The 15,661-nt window shown below is 38.4% G+C and overlaps 1 protein-coding gene across 1 annotated transcript; it reads right to left on the reverse strand.

Annotated features, from left to right (window-relative positions):
- Nucleotides 1-7,329: 7,329 nt before the first annotated feature.
- On the reverse strand, nt 7,330-11,331 carry LOC126810092 (tripartite motif-containing protein 2). The gene has a single exon (XM_050535056.2). It carries the CDS (start codon nt 10,441-10,443, stop codon nt 9,112-9,114), a length of 1,332 nt encoding a protein of 443 aa, XP_050391013.1. The 5' UTR covers nt 10,444-11,331; the 3' UTR covers nt 7,330-9,111.
- Nucleotides 11,332-15,661: the final 4,330 nt, after the last annotated feature.

The raw sequence follows: 15,661 nt of genomic DNA on the forward strand, positions 1-15,661 counted from the left end.
AATCTGCCAATCACCGCAAAACTTATTAAGTTGGTCAAGACTACTTTGTAAGCCAGTTTCAGTAGTGGAGATCATGATGAGGTCATCCGCAAACAGCAGGTGGGAGACATTATTAGATTCTAGTGAGGGAGGATTTGTGTTCGCATTATTAATATAAAACTGTAAATCGTTAATATAGATATTAAATAGTACAAAGCTTAACACACATCCCTGTTTCACACCCATGAAAGAGTTTACTGTATTGGAGATTCCCTTGGGAGTTTTCACGGTATAAGAAGTATTTTGAGTACATGGATGTAATTAAATCAAAAATCGGTAAGACTACCTAGTCCCTTATTACAGATTACCGGAACTGGTGGTTCAACAGTGTTTTACGTGCACCGTTCTTTAGGGAAATGAGCAGAGATAAATTTCTCCTTTTGATTTGGGATCTTCACGTTGCCGGCCAATTACCAGATATGTTCCTCCTCTGTTAAAAGCGTACAAAATACAATGGCTCTTAGATATTGCTGCGGACAAGACTATGGTAAAAAGCGGATTGGATTTAAAGATTTCGACAGTACAATCCAACGAAACCAACAAAATGGGAGAACAAGTTATTCACATTGGCTGACAGTAACACTAGTTATATGTGGCAGCCAAATTTATGTTGGTGCTGAATGAACTCAGTAAATGTGTACTGGATTTAATAGAACTTTTGTCAAACTTAGGTCATACAGTTTATGCAGACATATTTTTTGACTGGATTTAGTAGAACTTTTGTCAAACTTAGGTCATACAGTTTATGCAGACATATTCTTTGACATTGCGATTAGCTCAGCCCTAGCGGCTCATGCACTTTGGTTTTAACATGACGGGTACGTTTAAGCCCAATAGAATGAATGAATGAAATGGGGTTTTATGGCACGTCAGTTCCAAACGGGCTATATTGCGCCAAACATGGTGAATTTAACGAGACAAATTAAAACAGTATTACAGATATTTATATATGTAAAGAAATATTAAATATTTAAAAACAGAACACTTGATAAAATATATACAATTAAAACTTTGTCTCTTAAAAATGTTAGCAACTTATATAGCTCCGCTTGAGCAAATAGCTGATATACTGACTGGTAATGGTAATATCGTGATCTTGTATTCTTAAGATACTTGCACTCAATCAAAATATGCTTCACTGTATGCCCAATGACGGGGCTTTCCTCAAATACAGTTTATACAGACAGTTTTGGGTATTGTGATTATGGGAACGAGTGTGCCTGTAAGAAAAGGCTTCCCTCAAAGACTGAAAACATCATAACATGACGTCGGGTGATAATACTGCCTGTCCCAAGGATGGCATTTTTTTTATGTTGGAAAGACGAGTGGTTACAATGATTACTAGTAACTGCCGATCTGATGAATGGTGTAGGCCTACTATAAAACTTAAAATTCCGAATGCACAGCAGGTTACAACAGGTATTAGCATGGTGTTGATCTCAATGACTAATCATGTACATATTATCGTTTCGAGAGGTCTTCTCAAATGTTGTGGAGACAAATATGCATTGATATTCTGGAAGTCTCGGCTGTGAATGCTTACATATTGTACAAATCAGATGAACTTGAAAGAGTTGAAACTGATATGTTAACAAAACATTTCCGCATTTCTTTGGCCAAAATAGTTTGTGTCGTTAAAATTTCTCTCTTTGGTTACATGCCATGGTGGTCCAGTAAATAAAGATGTTCGTGTTGTAAATAATTTGCAGAGACTCCATGACAACCTACACTATTCTGTCAAAGCTACAAAACCAACCGAATGTAAAGTTTGCAGTGATAGGAAATTAGGTGAAGAATATCGGAATGAAACATATATTTGTGGAACCTTGTGTGATGAGTATGAAATGAAATGGGGTTTAACGGTCTACTGTTCTGCTCCAAACTGGGCTAAAAAAGAGACCCGGCCATACATCCTGAGTGCATGGAGAGATACCACTGTTGAAACACATCAGTAACCAAGTAGAAAAGCTGTCGCAAAGCCTAAGATCTTCTCTTTTGATAAATAGACATCGGAAAAATGGAGTTGCTTAATTAGCCTTAGTACTATCATTAAATGTGTATTTTGACGATGGTCAGTGAGACGTTATCATTCAGTGTTCTGTTCCCATATTATTTATTGTTCCCCGCCTTGTGAAGAAAGCAGGGGGTTATTAAAATAGGTTATTTGGACACAACAACTCTCCTAATTCAGCTACAATGTTCAACTTGGTGCAGGTGTTTATTACTATATTAGGTCAATGCCTTGATGGAGTTCGAAGATGGGCATTTTCTGCTTAGGGTAAGCAGAACAAAGCAATTTGATTGGTTGATGCTTTAGGACACAGTAACTTTAGTTCTAATTGAGTGAGGGTGACCAAACTTGGTGTAAGTTTCATTATGTCAATACCTTGACTAAGTATCATAATGAACATTTCTGCTCCGCGTTAAGAAATTTGATTGGTCGAGACTTTGGAACACAATAACTCTCCTAAATGAGCAATAATGTTCACACTTGTTGTTGCTGTTTACTAGGAGAATGCCTTGACGGAGTTCGCAGAACTCATTTTAAATTTTAAGCAATTGGATTAGTTTATGCTTTGGGACACAATAACTTTATCACATCAATACCTTGACTAAATTAAGTGAAAGGATGTTCTGTTTAGGCTAAGGAGCGATAAGCAATTTGATTGGTCAAGACTTTGGAACACAACAACTCTGCTTTTAATTGAGGTTGATGTTTGTTAGGTGACTGTCTTGACTGAGTTCAATGATTAACATTTACCGCTAAAGATAAGCAATTTCTCTGACTGATAAAGATGATGAAAATTAGTGTATAGTTGGTAATCAGTTTAATTGCTCGATACTTTGGAAAAGAAAAGCGTGCAATTAATTAATCTGTGTCATCTATTTATTCCGGGATTTCGACGAGGGGACATTCTGCAATTTTACAGTTGTCGTTGCATTCATATTTAAGGTATGTATTATTTTTCACAACTCTAAAGTTCAATTGTAATATTTGCATAGCCCTCTACGGATATGAAGTGGTTACCTTTCGATTCCCGCAACTCTGCGGCCTCCTTCCGGGGTAATCCAATTATGTTACAAAATATTTAGTTGGCATTCATGAAAACTTGATTTATGAGCACATCTGTGTCATACTTTTGGTTTTGACCCCTCTGAACTTGTACCGTTGATTACAGATTAAACATCCACAAGTGTACAAAAGTGTTGTTATTGATGTGTTCCCATTTGAATATTGTTCACAATAAGAAGCAAAATAAATAAGATATGTTTAATGGATCATTTTGTTACACGAAAAACTAAGTATATTTTTTTTTAGATCTTCTTCAATATCAAGACTAAGGTTGAATTGTGCCTACGGAAACGTAAAGAAATAAGCCACAAAATGCATGAATACGTCCACATGAAAGCTATAAAACTAAACATAACAAAGGTGAAATTTGTGCTTGATGAACGGAATACAGCAAAGACAATTGCGCAATGCTTCAAACCAACATTAACAAGACGAAATAAGACGGACAAGGATGAAGATAGATACGTAACCCTGTTTGTTTGTCCAAATTAAATGCTTCACACCATAAAATTCAAAATAATGCATAATCATTGTAGTCGGTTCATATTGCCCTTTGAAAGACTATGCCAAGTGCCGAGTCTATATTTTAAAGTAAATTTATCGGATCTTCATCAACTTCGATAGGGTTTATGATGTTGGCAGACAAAAAATCAAAAGAATCTTTAAATAATAATAGCCTATATTCATTACATAGCAAAAAGCATTTCACTCTGCAATTATTGTGTTCTTTAAATTCCTCGCTTTGCCTTTGAATTCCATTACTTGTGTTGACATCAAATAAAAGACGGCGTTTCCGGGATGGAGTTTTAAGGCACATCAGCTTCAAGAGGGCCGTATTGCGCCAAACATGGTTAATAGCAGCAGACAAACTTAACATAATCACAAAATGTATTTAGGTAATTAAATTCAAACCTTCAAAAGTTAAAATTTTAAAAAAATCAAATGAATGGAAACTTGCACTCTCCTCTGGCCATTGCTGGATTGACTTCTGATACTTGAGCTTTTGAGGGAGTGTGTCTATTCATCCCGTTCAATCAAATCTTATCAAATCTATTCGAAGCACATCAACTTGACAGCCCTTCGTTTAATCTTCGGTCTTCCTTAAAATTTTGGGCAGTGATTTAAGCTATTAAAAACAGTGAAAGAATTGTTCATCTCCAAACAGTATTGTTTACTTTGTGCCCTTTTTGATTTTCTGGTTTGTCAAGCAATTGGGTTTTCTGCAATATGCTGCTATGAAATAGTTAATTTAGCGTAATAAAATCTTGTGTCGTGTAAACATATTTGGGGCCCTGGTTAAAGCCTGATGATACTTCTAGCAGTTAGCTATTGGTTGTTAATCGGACTATTGACCAGTCATTATTTGCTTCCATTACAGCAGTGTTAAGTGTGACTAGGTCTAATCAAACGATACTGCGAGGAGTACGTCAAAATTTCGAGTATATGTAGATAATTGTCTACTTGTAAAACTGAAACCGCCTGTTGTGTGTTATTATTTCGTGGTGGGTTCGTTTTGCGATATCACGGCATATTGCCTAACATTAAAGGCTTATTGGCAAACCGAACCCACCGGTTAATCTACATGTGTTGTCCTTTGCCGAACATTCATTGTGTTCAATTAACGGAAAGAGGGAAATAAAATTTAATGCATTTTTTTTTTTCTTTTTCATATAAAACATGGGAATCACGTGGCTAAGTGGGTAAGACGCTGACTCGCTAGCCTGGAGGTCGGGTGTTCGATCCCTGCATTGGCCGAGAAAGTTCATCCAGATTTTCCGGCGTGGTTTCCCCTTGTCAGTGATGCAGGACGGAGGGCCTGACAAGGACAGCTGTCTAGTCGTTCAGATGGTACGAAAAACCGAGGTCCTCTGTACATATTGGCGTGCACGTAAAAGATCCCTTGGCAGTTGGAATTCGATATAAGAGTAGGCCGTAGCGCCGCTGCCCGGGAAAAATTTCCCTCATAGCACACTACGGCGTATGCCCGACTTCATTAGCCCAGTTTAGGAACAGAACAGTAGGACTTTAAACTCCATTTCATTTCATTTCATTTCAAATAAAACCCGTACCTTCAAGGCTTATTGGCAAACCGAACCCACCGGTTAATCTACATGTGTTGTCCTTTGCCGGACATTCATTGTGTGCAATTTACGGAAAGAGGGGAATAAAATTAAGGCATTTTTTTCTTTTTCAAATAAAACCCGTGCCTTGGGAATTTCTAGCCCGTCTTGACAGTAGAGGCATGGGGGGGGGGGGCGCGGATGGCTGAATGGTCAGCGTGCGCGCGCTGTATGATAAAGTCTGTCATTAAGTCGACTGGCGTGGTTTCGAATCCCCGGTTGCACGTGACAAGGAGTAGGGTTGCCTGTCCAACCTCGTGGGTATTCTCCGGGTCCTCAGGTTTCCTCCCACTGCTAAAGACCCCTACGCGCAAGCAAATTATTGAAATAAAATTAAAACAATGTGTTAGTACCGAAATGACCTAGTTTGTGTCGAGTGGACTTAAACCCCATTTCTCTCTCTCTCCCTTGCGGGTTTTCTCCTTGCCAAAAACCGTCTCCGGTACCATAACAACTTCGGGAGATTTGTGTTAGGACCTGATTATATAATTCTGACTTGGGTTACGTTGAATAACCCTAAAACTGTAATGAAATGAAATGGTGTTTACCATCCTACTGTTCTGCTCCTAAACTGGGCTAATGAAGACGGGCATACGCCATCAGTGTGCTATAGGCGATATTTTGCCCGGGCAGCAGCGCTACGGCCTACTCTTATATCGAATCCCAAGGGATCTTTTATGTGCACGCAAATGTGTACACGGGACCTCGGTTTTTCGTCCCATCCGAACGACTAGACAGCTGTCCTTGTCGGGCCCTCCGTCCTGGATCACTGACAAAGAGAAACCACGCCGGAAAATCTGAATGAACTTTCTCGGCCAATGCAGGGATCGAACACCCGACCTCCAGACTAGCGAGCTATTAATAACTTGTCTCACTAGATCGAGCAATCCATGGTGATAAAAAAAGGAAGGATGGGAGTAACGGGTAGGTTCTTATAACTGCCAATCCTTTAAATGCCACGGGGGTAAACATCCAAATGCAGACCACCAAACTACCATAGTTCCATACGATAAAGTTGTCTAATCAGCAAACAATTATTAACATCAACATGGTTATATAGTGTAACAACTTTAGACATAGTGGTTGTATATCTGAGATATGTGTGATTTCTGAAATATGCAAATATAACCTTTTCTTAATAGAATTAAACCAACTGGTATTAAACTGACGTGCAACAAGTATTCAATCATCACGTGGAAATCTTGACAAGAGTTTGTGTACAATTTTACATGTATGAAACAAACATATTCATAGTTATAGCTGCATATATGGATTTAACATTTGCAGGAATATAATAAACTTAAACTATCCTTACTAATACATTTTGTACTCCCAAATTCTATATAATCATATTAAACGTAATTCACCTGACCACCGTCAGACTTTACATTCTTAATAGTCCGGCAGCAGGTCGTCAAACGTGAAAATATAGTCCACCTAATGTTTTTTGATGGATTATATATCTTCAGTATGTGTAGATTTAAATATTCAAGATGGCCGCCATGAGGCATTTTCGGGTTATTTAGTCGGGTAAAATATGTGACAGATTCTCTCGGGTTTTGGTTTGAAGATGTTTTCTATCAGAATTCGACACGCTGAATCCAATGAGCTTGGGTATTCCTCCTAAAGTGATGGCTAATGCCGCTAGGGGGACAAATTTTAAATAGTGGCTTATTTTGGCAGGAAATTTATAAAGTTCCCTAAAAAGGTGTGTAATATATTGAAATATAGGTTTTCGGTGTACTACATATCTTCAATATATGTAGTTTCAGAATCAGGATGATGCCACCCTGGCATCCTTGGGGAAATTAAAGTATTCAAGATGGCCGTCATGAGGCATTTTATGGTTATTTACTTTAATTTAATGGAGTGTACAATTCGGGAAAAATTCTCTCGGACCTCGGTATGAAGGTGGTTTCTGTAAGAATTTTATCCGCTGAATTTAATGAGCTATTCCTCCTAAAAGTGACGACTAATTCCGCTAGGGTGCCAAATTCACAATGGCGGCTCGTTCTTTTGAGGTAAACTCATAATGATCCCTAATACGGTGTGCAATACATTGAAATATTCTAACTGTAACCGGGAGAAAATACCAGCTAGTATCTAATTGGTTTATTTCAGATATACAGATACAACAATCTCTGAAAATACAAACATATCATCAAATGTTTTAAAAACATAAAGAAATTATACTCGATACAATCTATTCACAATTAACCCTTCATCTACATACATTATACATATCCATAATTACGGTCTTGTTATGTAAATTAATGTCTAATTAATAGTTTATATAACATTTAAGGCATAAAGAAAGACCTGCAATAGGCAGATTTAGCGCATGTATAATGTATCTTCATATATTATAATAATATATTTACATATATGGTTATATTATACATTTGTATGCAAATTATACATTTTTATGCTAATTATACATGTTTATGCTAATTATACATTTTTTATACACGCAAGGCATTAAAAAGCAGATATAATAAAAATATTAATACAAATATAGTGGATATATAGATATCTGTACGAATTTAGATATTAATATAACAATACGAATATATCAATACGATTTTTGATACCAATATATCAATACGATTTTTGATACCAATATATCAATACCAATTTTGATTCGAATATATCAATACCATTTTTGATACCGAATATATCAATACCATTTTTGATACCGAATATATCAATACCATTTTTGATACCGATATATCAATACCATTTTTAATGCGGACATATATCAACTCGAGATAATAAAGCAACAAAAATTTAGATACGAATATATGTATATCAACACGATGGTATTAAACAGCATAGTCTTCATGGCTAAATATTTGTCATTTTAGAGTGAATAACATATTTTATTTCATCGAGAAGCAAGTAATACAGTGGGCCTACATTATTATTATCACATTTTAGAGTAATATAGTAGGCCTACGTTATTATTATCACATCTTAGAGTAATACAGTAGGCCTACATTATTATTATCACATCTTACAGTAATACAGTAGGCCTACATTATTATCTCATCTTAGAGTAATAAAGTAGGTCAAGATGTCAATATAATTTACATAACACTGTCTGTTATCTTTGAAATTGCCTCAAGCATGCTCACTCAGTAGTGAGACCACCCCACTATTACGACCAAATCTAGACAGGTCACGGGTGGTCTTAATAGAGGAATTTCACAGTCTATCAATACAAATTTATCAACACGAATATAGAAACGCGAATTTATCAACACGAATTCAACATGAATTTACATATAAATTATTCAACGAATTCAGATATCAACACCAGGTTAATATCATACGAATATAGAAACGCGAATTTGGATACGAATACATGAACACAAATTTAAATGCGAATTATCAACACGAATTTAAATATTAACATGGGGTTAATACCATAGGAATGTATATTAATATTTTTAATTTGATGGTTTCTCACAAATTGTTGTAGTATGAATCACAATAAGAAGTCATCAAAGAGATGTGGTATCCGATGTTCTAGAAAGTATTTGATATTATACCAGGCCCCCAGTTCACAAAGCATTCTCGGACTTTAGTTAAGAACTTATTCAACTTTCAATCACTGTTGATCCAGAAACACATTGATACATTAAAACAATAAACGTTTGATAAAGGGCCATATTTGAGTTAAAATAAGGTGAACAATTTTGAGTAAATTCTTAAATTAATCAGTTTATATACATTATATTAAATTAAATGCATTGCAGCACATTTGTGTCAATTTCTAGGTCCCAAATATTAGCGATTAAGCCCCTTTAAGTGACTTTATCGACACCTAAAATTCTAGCATAAACCATTTGTCAATTATACTCTCTATAATATTTCATTTTATTGCATTATGTCAGTTACTTTAAGCTGGACTTGTACCGTAATATTTTTATCTTCATTCAAAAAACCACGGCTTGTGTCGGTCAACATTTCAAAATCAATGACGTCATTCCAATCATATGACTGACACGCATCACTGAAAGTTTGGTTATCTTCTTTAACTGTGGCAAGTTGGCCTTCTTCTTCATTGATGAGTTTGATGGTGAATTTCCCCCGGCAAGATTTGTATTTACTGTCAAACTGCAATCTTATATGGAGAAACTGGGCTGGTGTCACATAAAATGCATCAAGGAGGGAAGATGGCGATGCCATGTACCGCGATACATTTTCCACAAGGGAGGTAGTCTGAGTTTTGCTTGCCGATTTACTAACACTTACTTTCCAGGATAAACCCCCAACAAGAATTTGTGGACTTTCGAGCCATAGATCTGTAATTAAACCAACATTAAATGTCTGCCGGAAAATTTCTTCTTGGTAAATATTCAGCTTTCCCATCTTTTCCAGTAGAAGCGAAGAGGTAAGTTGGTCTATTTTACCCGGGCGAAATTTAGCGGAACTTGCATTCGGAACTTTGGGTAATTTCCGCTTCTGGTTTTCTTCTTTCTGTAACTTTGCAATCTGTACCCTGTTGATGATTTTAACAGTGGAGCGATCTTTAGAAGTCTGGGAAATGGTTTTAATATTATCATGAAGTTGTAACAGGATTGTATCCACTCCTTCAGAAATTCTGTTCATCGATTTGACGTCTGCTTCGTGTGTGGCCGTGACGTTTTGAATCATCTGCTGCTCCAGTTCTCTGATCTTTTTACACAGTTTATCCCCTTGCTCTTCTATCTGTTTACACACCGACTCCTTCGAGTCCTTGATCTCTGATATGTTGGTTTTAATGGAATCCGAGAAAGTTTTAAACTTGGGTATCTGATCTTCCAAGTCATGTTGTAATTCTTGTAATTCTTGTTTAAAAGCTGGTCGGACATCTTGTAGGGTTTGAACATCATGCCCTCTATGGCTGCTTAGTTTACACTGATTGCAAACAACCAGTTGACAATACGAGCAGAAACTATCCAGTATTTGTTGATCATGGACGCCACAGAATTCATCTATAGCTTCATCTTCGACATAAAAATTTGATTGAAACCCCTTGGCCCCCGCTGGTGGCACATTGCAACTCTTTCGGCACAATGGACAGTTGAATCTGTTATTACGTGTAAAATTGTCCATGTGATCTTGTAGACAGTCCTCACAAAATGTGTGATGACAGTCAATTATTCTAGGTTTTGTGAACTTTGATAGACATATACTACAGTTATTTTTAGCATTACACTCCGCCATTTTGCAGCTAGAGCAATATTACTCACTATTACGTCACATATATTAGTGTAACATTTAATATATATCTCGGTTTAGCTTTTCGTGGCGGTGGGTGCTTTTCACGAGACAGGGAATGTCTATTATATCTAGAACAATTCACTTATTTGGAAAGTTCACACGGCTAACACTAGCAATATTACGTCACATGTATTAGTGTAACATTCAATATATATCTCGGTTTAGCTATTCGTAGCGGTGGATACTGTACACGAGGCAGGGAATGTCTATTATATCTAGAACACTTGATGTCACTCCTCACCTATTTGGAAAGTTCACACGGCTAACACTAGCAATATTACGTCACATGTATTAGTGTATTTAATATTAAAACTATATTCCAGATTACCTATCAGCAGCTGTGGGTGTTGTACACGAGACAGGGTGTGTCTACTCTCTTTAGAAAATCTGATGCCCCTGCTCACTTATGAAGAAAGTTCATACAGCTGACAGTAGCGGTGTTTGTTGTACACGAGACAGGGTGTGTATATCCTCTTTAGGAAATCTGATGTCCCTCCTAACTTATGTGGAAATTTCATGCAGCTAGCAGTGGGTGTTGTACACAAGACAGTGTATATGGAAAGTTCATACAGCAAACAATAACAATGCAAGTATTTTCGTCTGTAGTTCAATCAAAGGTTTTATCCGTCACAGCGATTTTTATCATCGTCAAGTCCACAAAACAGGGATCCTTTGCAGCAATTGGTGTCCAATATAAAATCAGAGTAGGCCGTTCTCGTGAATATATATCAAGAAAATCGAACTATATGTCATATATTTACATGGGAGTACAATTCAGCCATTTTGTATATCACCATAATAGAACAGAAACTGACGAATACAATATCTTCCTTATTGGAAGTCAAGGTTGTTTTTAACATGTACACAGCGACATTCTAAACTCGTCCGCAGTGGATCCTATGCTATTAAGATCACTGGACTTCGAGTTCAAACTGCAAAGTGATCTTTTACGGGACCTCGGTTTTTTTTTATCCCATCCGAACTACTTAGCGCTGTTCTAGTCCAGGTCCCCGTCAAGCAGCACTGATAAGGGAAGTGGGGGCATGCTGTTAAATCCCCAACCAACACCTGTATCGAGTCATATGACCATAGTGGGTTGGATGGCTGAATGGTTAGCGTGCGCGCGCTGTATCATAAAGTCTGTCATTGAGTCGACTGGTGTGGTTTCGAATCCCCGGTTGTACGTGACAAGGAGTAGGGTCGCCTGTCCAACCTCGTGGGTTTTCTCCGGGTAATCCGGTCCCCCCCCCCCCACTGCTAAAGACCCCTACGCGCAAGCAAATTATTGAAATAAAATTAAACCATATGTTAGTCCCGAAATGACCTAGTTTGTGTCGATCGGACGTTAATCCCCATTTCTCTCTCTCTCTCTCTCTCTCATATGAACATAACGACAACACGTCCACAAATAACAAGGGGGTGTACATATGAATATGTATTGCTGAATCATTTTAGATGTTTGATCGTCTCGATCAATATACATGTATGAATCTCCACCTAACTAACTAAACACTCGTTGTGGCTGGCTGCACGTGAGCTATGAGTATGTATACGTCATTATGACACGGTAGGGCAGTGACACAAGTTATGAAATATAATTGGGTTTAATGTTCTTCGGGTTAAATGAAATGAAATGAAATGGGGTTTAACGTCCTACTGTTCTGCTCCGATTGGGCTAATCAAGACGGGCATACGCTATATAGTGTGCTATGGGGAGAATGCTGCCCGTATAGCGGTGCTACGGTCTACTCATACATACATCGAATTCTAAATTCTTTTACATTCAGGCCTCAGTTTTTAGTTTCATTCGAAATGAAATGAAATGAGGTTTAACGTCCTACTCTTCTGCACCTAACCTGGGCTAATTGAAGACGGGCATACGCCATACAGTGTGCTATGAGGGAAATTTTGCCCGGGCAGCGGCGCTACGACCTACTCTTATATCGAATTCCAACTGCCAAAGGATCTTTTACGTGCACGCCAATGTGTACACGGGACCTCGGTTTTTCGTCCCATCCGAACGACTAGGCAACTGTCCTTGTCAGGCCCTCCGTTCTGCATCACTGACAAGGGGAAACCACGCCGGAAAATCGAGATGAACTTTCTCAGCCAATGCAGGGATCGAACACCCGACCTCCAGGCTAGCGAGCCAGCGCCTTACCCACTTAGCCACGTGATCCCCCAGTTTCATTCGAACTCGAACTACTATACGGTGTCCCTAGCGAGGCCCTCTGCCCTGCATCACTGAGAAGGGGGAACCAACCACATCGGAAAATCCCTATGAACTTTCTCGACCAACGCAGGGATCGAACACGTGACGTCCATGTTAGCGAGCCAACGTCTTACTCACTGAGCCATCGCGGCTCCTATGGGTTAATGAAGACGTGTATACACCATGCAATGCTCCACAAGGGAAGCGCGCTATATCATACAGTCTGTCATTGAGTCGGCTGGCGTGGTTTCGAATCCCCGGTTGTACGTGACAAGGAGTAGGGTCGCCTGTCCAACCTCGTGGGTTTTCTCCGGGTCCTCCGGTTTCCTCCCACTGCTAAAGACCCCTATGCGCAAGCGAATTATTGAAAAAAATTGAACCATAAGTTAGTCCCGAAATGACCTAGTTTGTGTCGAGTGGACGTTAAACCCCATTTCTCTCTCTCTCTCTCTCCACAAGGGAAAGTGTGCCCGGTTAGCGGCGTTTCCAAACTACTCTTTGTGAAATTTCAACCGTCAATGGTTATTTTCCGAGTACACGAGAGATCTCGGTTTTGAGGACCATCCGAAGGATTAGACTCTGTTCCTTGCCAGTGCCAGAAGTTATATATTATAACAATGACAAAATAGGAGAGCAATAGCAGCGCATTCGTGTCCCGATAATATTTTCCTCATAACACACTGTATTACCGCAGTTGTTAATACTGATACCCAGTCGAGACAACAAGTCCTGGCCTCATAAATAAATTACGGTGGAGGATTTAAAATAATCACAAACCATCTTTAGCTGTCACGTACAAGTGAGGAATCGAAACCACGCCAGTTAACTCCGTGACAGACCTTATGATACAACGCGCTCACGCTAACCATTCGGCCATCCACCCATCCACCAACCCCCCCCCCCCCCCGCCCGCCCGCCCGCGGAATACAAATAAGAGATAAAATTAGCAAACATTTTGTAGTGGAATACGTCTGAATAAAAACCAAATATATGATGATTATAGTTTTTATAAAAGGAAGGTGGGCGTGTGTATGTGTATGTGTGAAATAGCTTTATTTAACGCCCACTTCCACCGAGGTGATATCGCCGATAAAGGAGGATGGGCGATTATTTAAAGGGTCAAATAAATAAAGCATTACAAGACTCGTTTCGAAATAAACACTTAGTAGTACATTTAACATCACATACAAGAACATCAATGACGATTGTTTGATTTAAAACATAAAAGAAAGATAGACGAATTTTTATAGGGGCATTATGAAAGATTTAGATAAAAAGCTGGTCGTTTTCGCTATAATAGTTCAAAAATAGATCGAGCAAAATTATTATATCAATGGTTGTATTTTTGACAAAATGTGTGCATTGATCGTAACCACCGTACTGGTCATTCGAGTTTTAGCATCGTTTCTCCATTTTTAAATTAAATGAACCGTTCTAATCTACTTAAAATCAATAATTTATTTAATAAATGTCTTTTCTTTAGATGGTAGGTAACCAGGGGCGGATTGGTCCGGGCGACCGCCCGAAAGGCCGGTCGGACAAAAAGTGAAAAAAATACAATTTTGTCCAATTCGTCTAAAAAAAAACTTTTTCTGCTGAACATTATATAGGGGGTGGGGGGTGGGGGTATTGGACCGGCCATAGAGCGATGAGGATCATGTTGTATTTGGCCAGTGGCTTTAACGGGCCGCCATGCCATCACTGGAATCTGGAATGGGCTGGTATAATAGACTTTCTGAGCTGGGCGTGGGCTGGAATTCGGAATCCTGCAATGGGGATTCCGAATTTCATCCGAAAATTTCATCGGATTCACCCGACACTGTCGTCGGCAAATTTACTAATTATTAACTCACCTGCACCCTGTTTGTGGGGATACGCCAGAAACGTCTACCGATGGTTCGTAACTCCATTTATTAATAATATGACGATTTGATAATGTCACAGGTTGATGGTTGCAAATTACTTTCAGGTAGGGGTTTTGGCCTAAATTAATCGATTGATGAGATATATTATTTGACAGAGATTATAATCAGATATGCCACCAAATCGCATATTTGGGGTTCATTTTTCAAAATTTTCCAGGAGGAGAGCCCCCGGACCCCCCGTCCGGGCTCCGCGGTCAGTAAAAGGGGGCGCTCCGACACGGGAGCCCGGGCCGGTTCCCGGCACCAATCCGCTCGTGTATGTAACATTAAACATATATTATGCAGGTCTTTCTTTAGGCCTGAAATGTTGTCTAAATTATCAATTAGACATTAATTAACGTAACAAGACCATAATCACCTCTCGATGTCATATTTACTGGATTAGGATCCGATCTGCTGCTCAACTCTCATTCATGATTAAATCAAGAAATGGATAATCGAGACTATGTATTTTATCGTATCGACCAGGCCCAAAATTCAGTCCCTATATTCTCGGTTCAGAGTGGATCAATTTGACTGCAATTTTCAGCAAATTACCTTTACGTCATCTAGTTTTTAACTATTACAGTGAGAACTGCCAGCCCTTTATCTAATCTCCCATAATGTATCTTTAAATATTATAGTGAGAACTGCCAGCTCTTTATCTAATCTCCCATAATGTATCTTTAAATATTATAGTGAGAACTGCCAGCTCTTTATCTAATCTCCCATAATGTATCTTTAAATATTTCTGTCTCCGGTGTTATTTGCATTCACTTCGTTTCGTTGTAAAATGTCCGACAGTTTTAATGATTTAAGCATAAGTCGCATTTTCCTTATTTTTCCTGTACGTAATTCAAGGCGGATCAACAACATCACTGTACACCCATTCAGTTTGAAAACATTGAGTGGCAGGAAATTTTGAAAGTACTCATGTATTCTCGACAATTAATGTTGGAAAAATGAAAGTTCAATAGCCCGGTTGGAATTCTCAATGAAACAGCCAAGAAACTTACATTCAAATGTAGACAGATTTGAAATTATT

This window comes from Patella vulgata, chromosome 2 (assembly GCF_932274485.2).
Source record: "Patella vulgata chromosome 2, xgPatVulg1.2, whole genome shotgun sequence".
Classification (NCBI taxonomy): Eukaryota; Metazoa; Mollusca; class Gastropoda; family Patellidae; genus Patella; species Patella vulgata.

Excerpts from the sequence above, each read along its gene's own strand:
- LOC126810092 (XM_050535056.2), bottom strand. The coding sequence starts at position 10,443 with ATGGCGGAGTGTAATGCTAAAAATAACTGTAGTATATGTCTATCAAAG.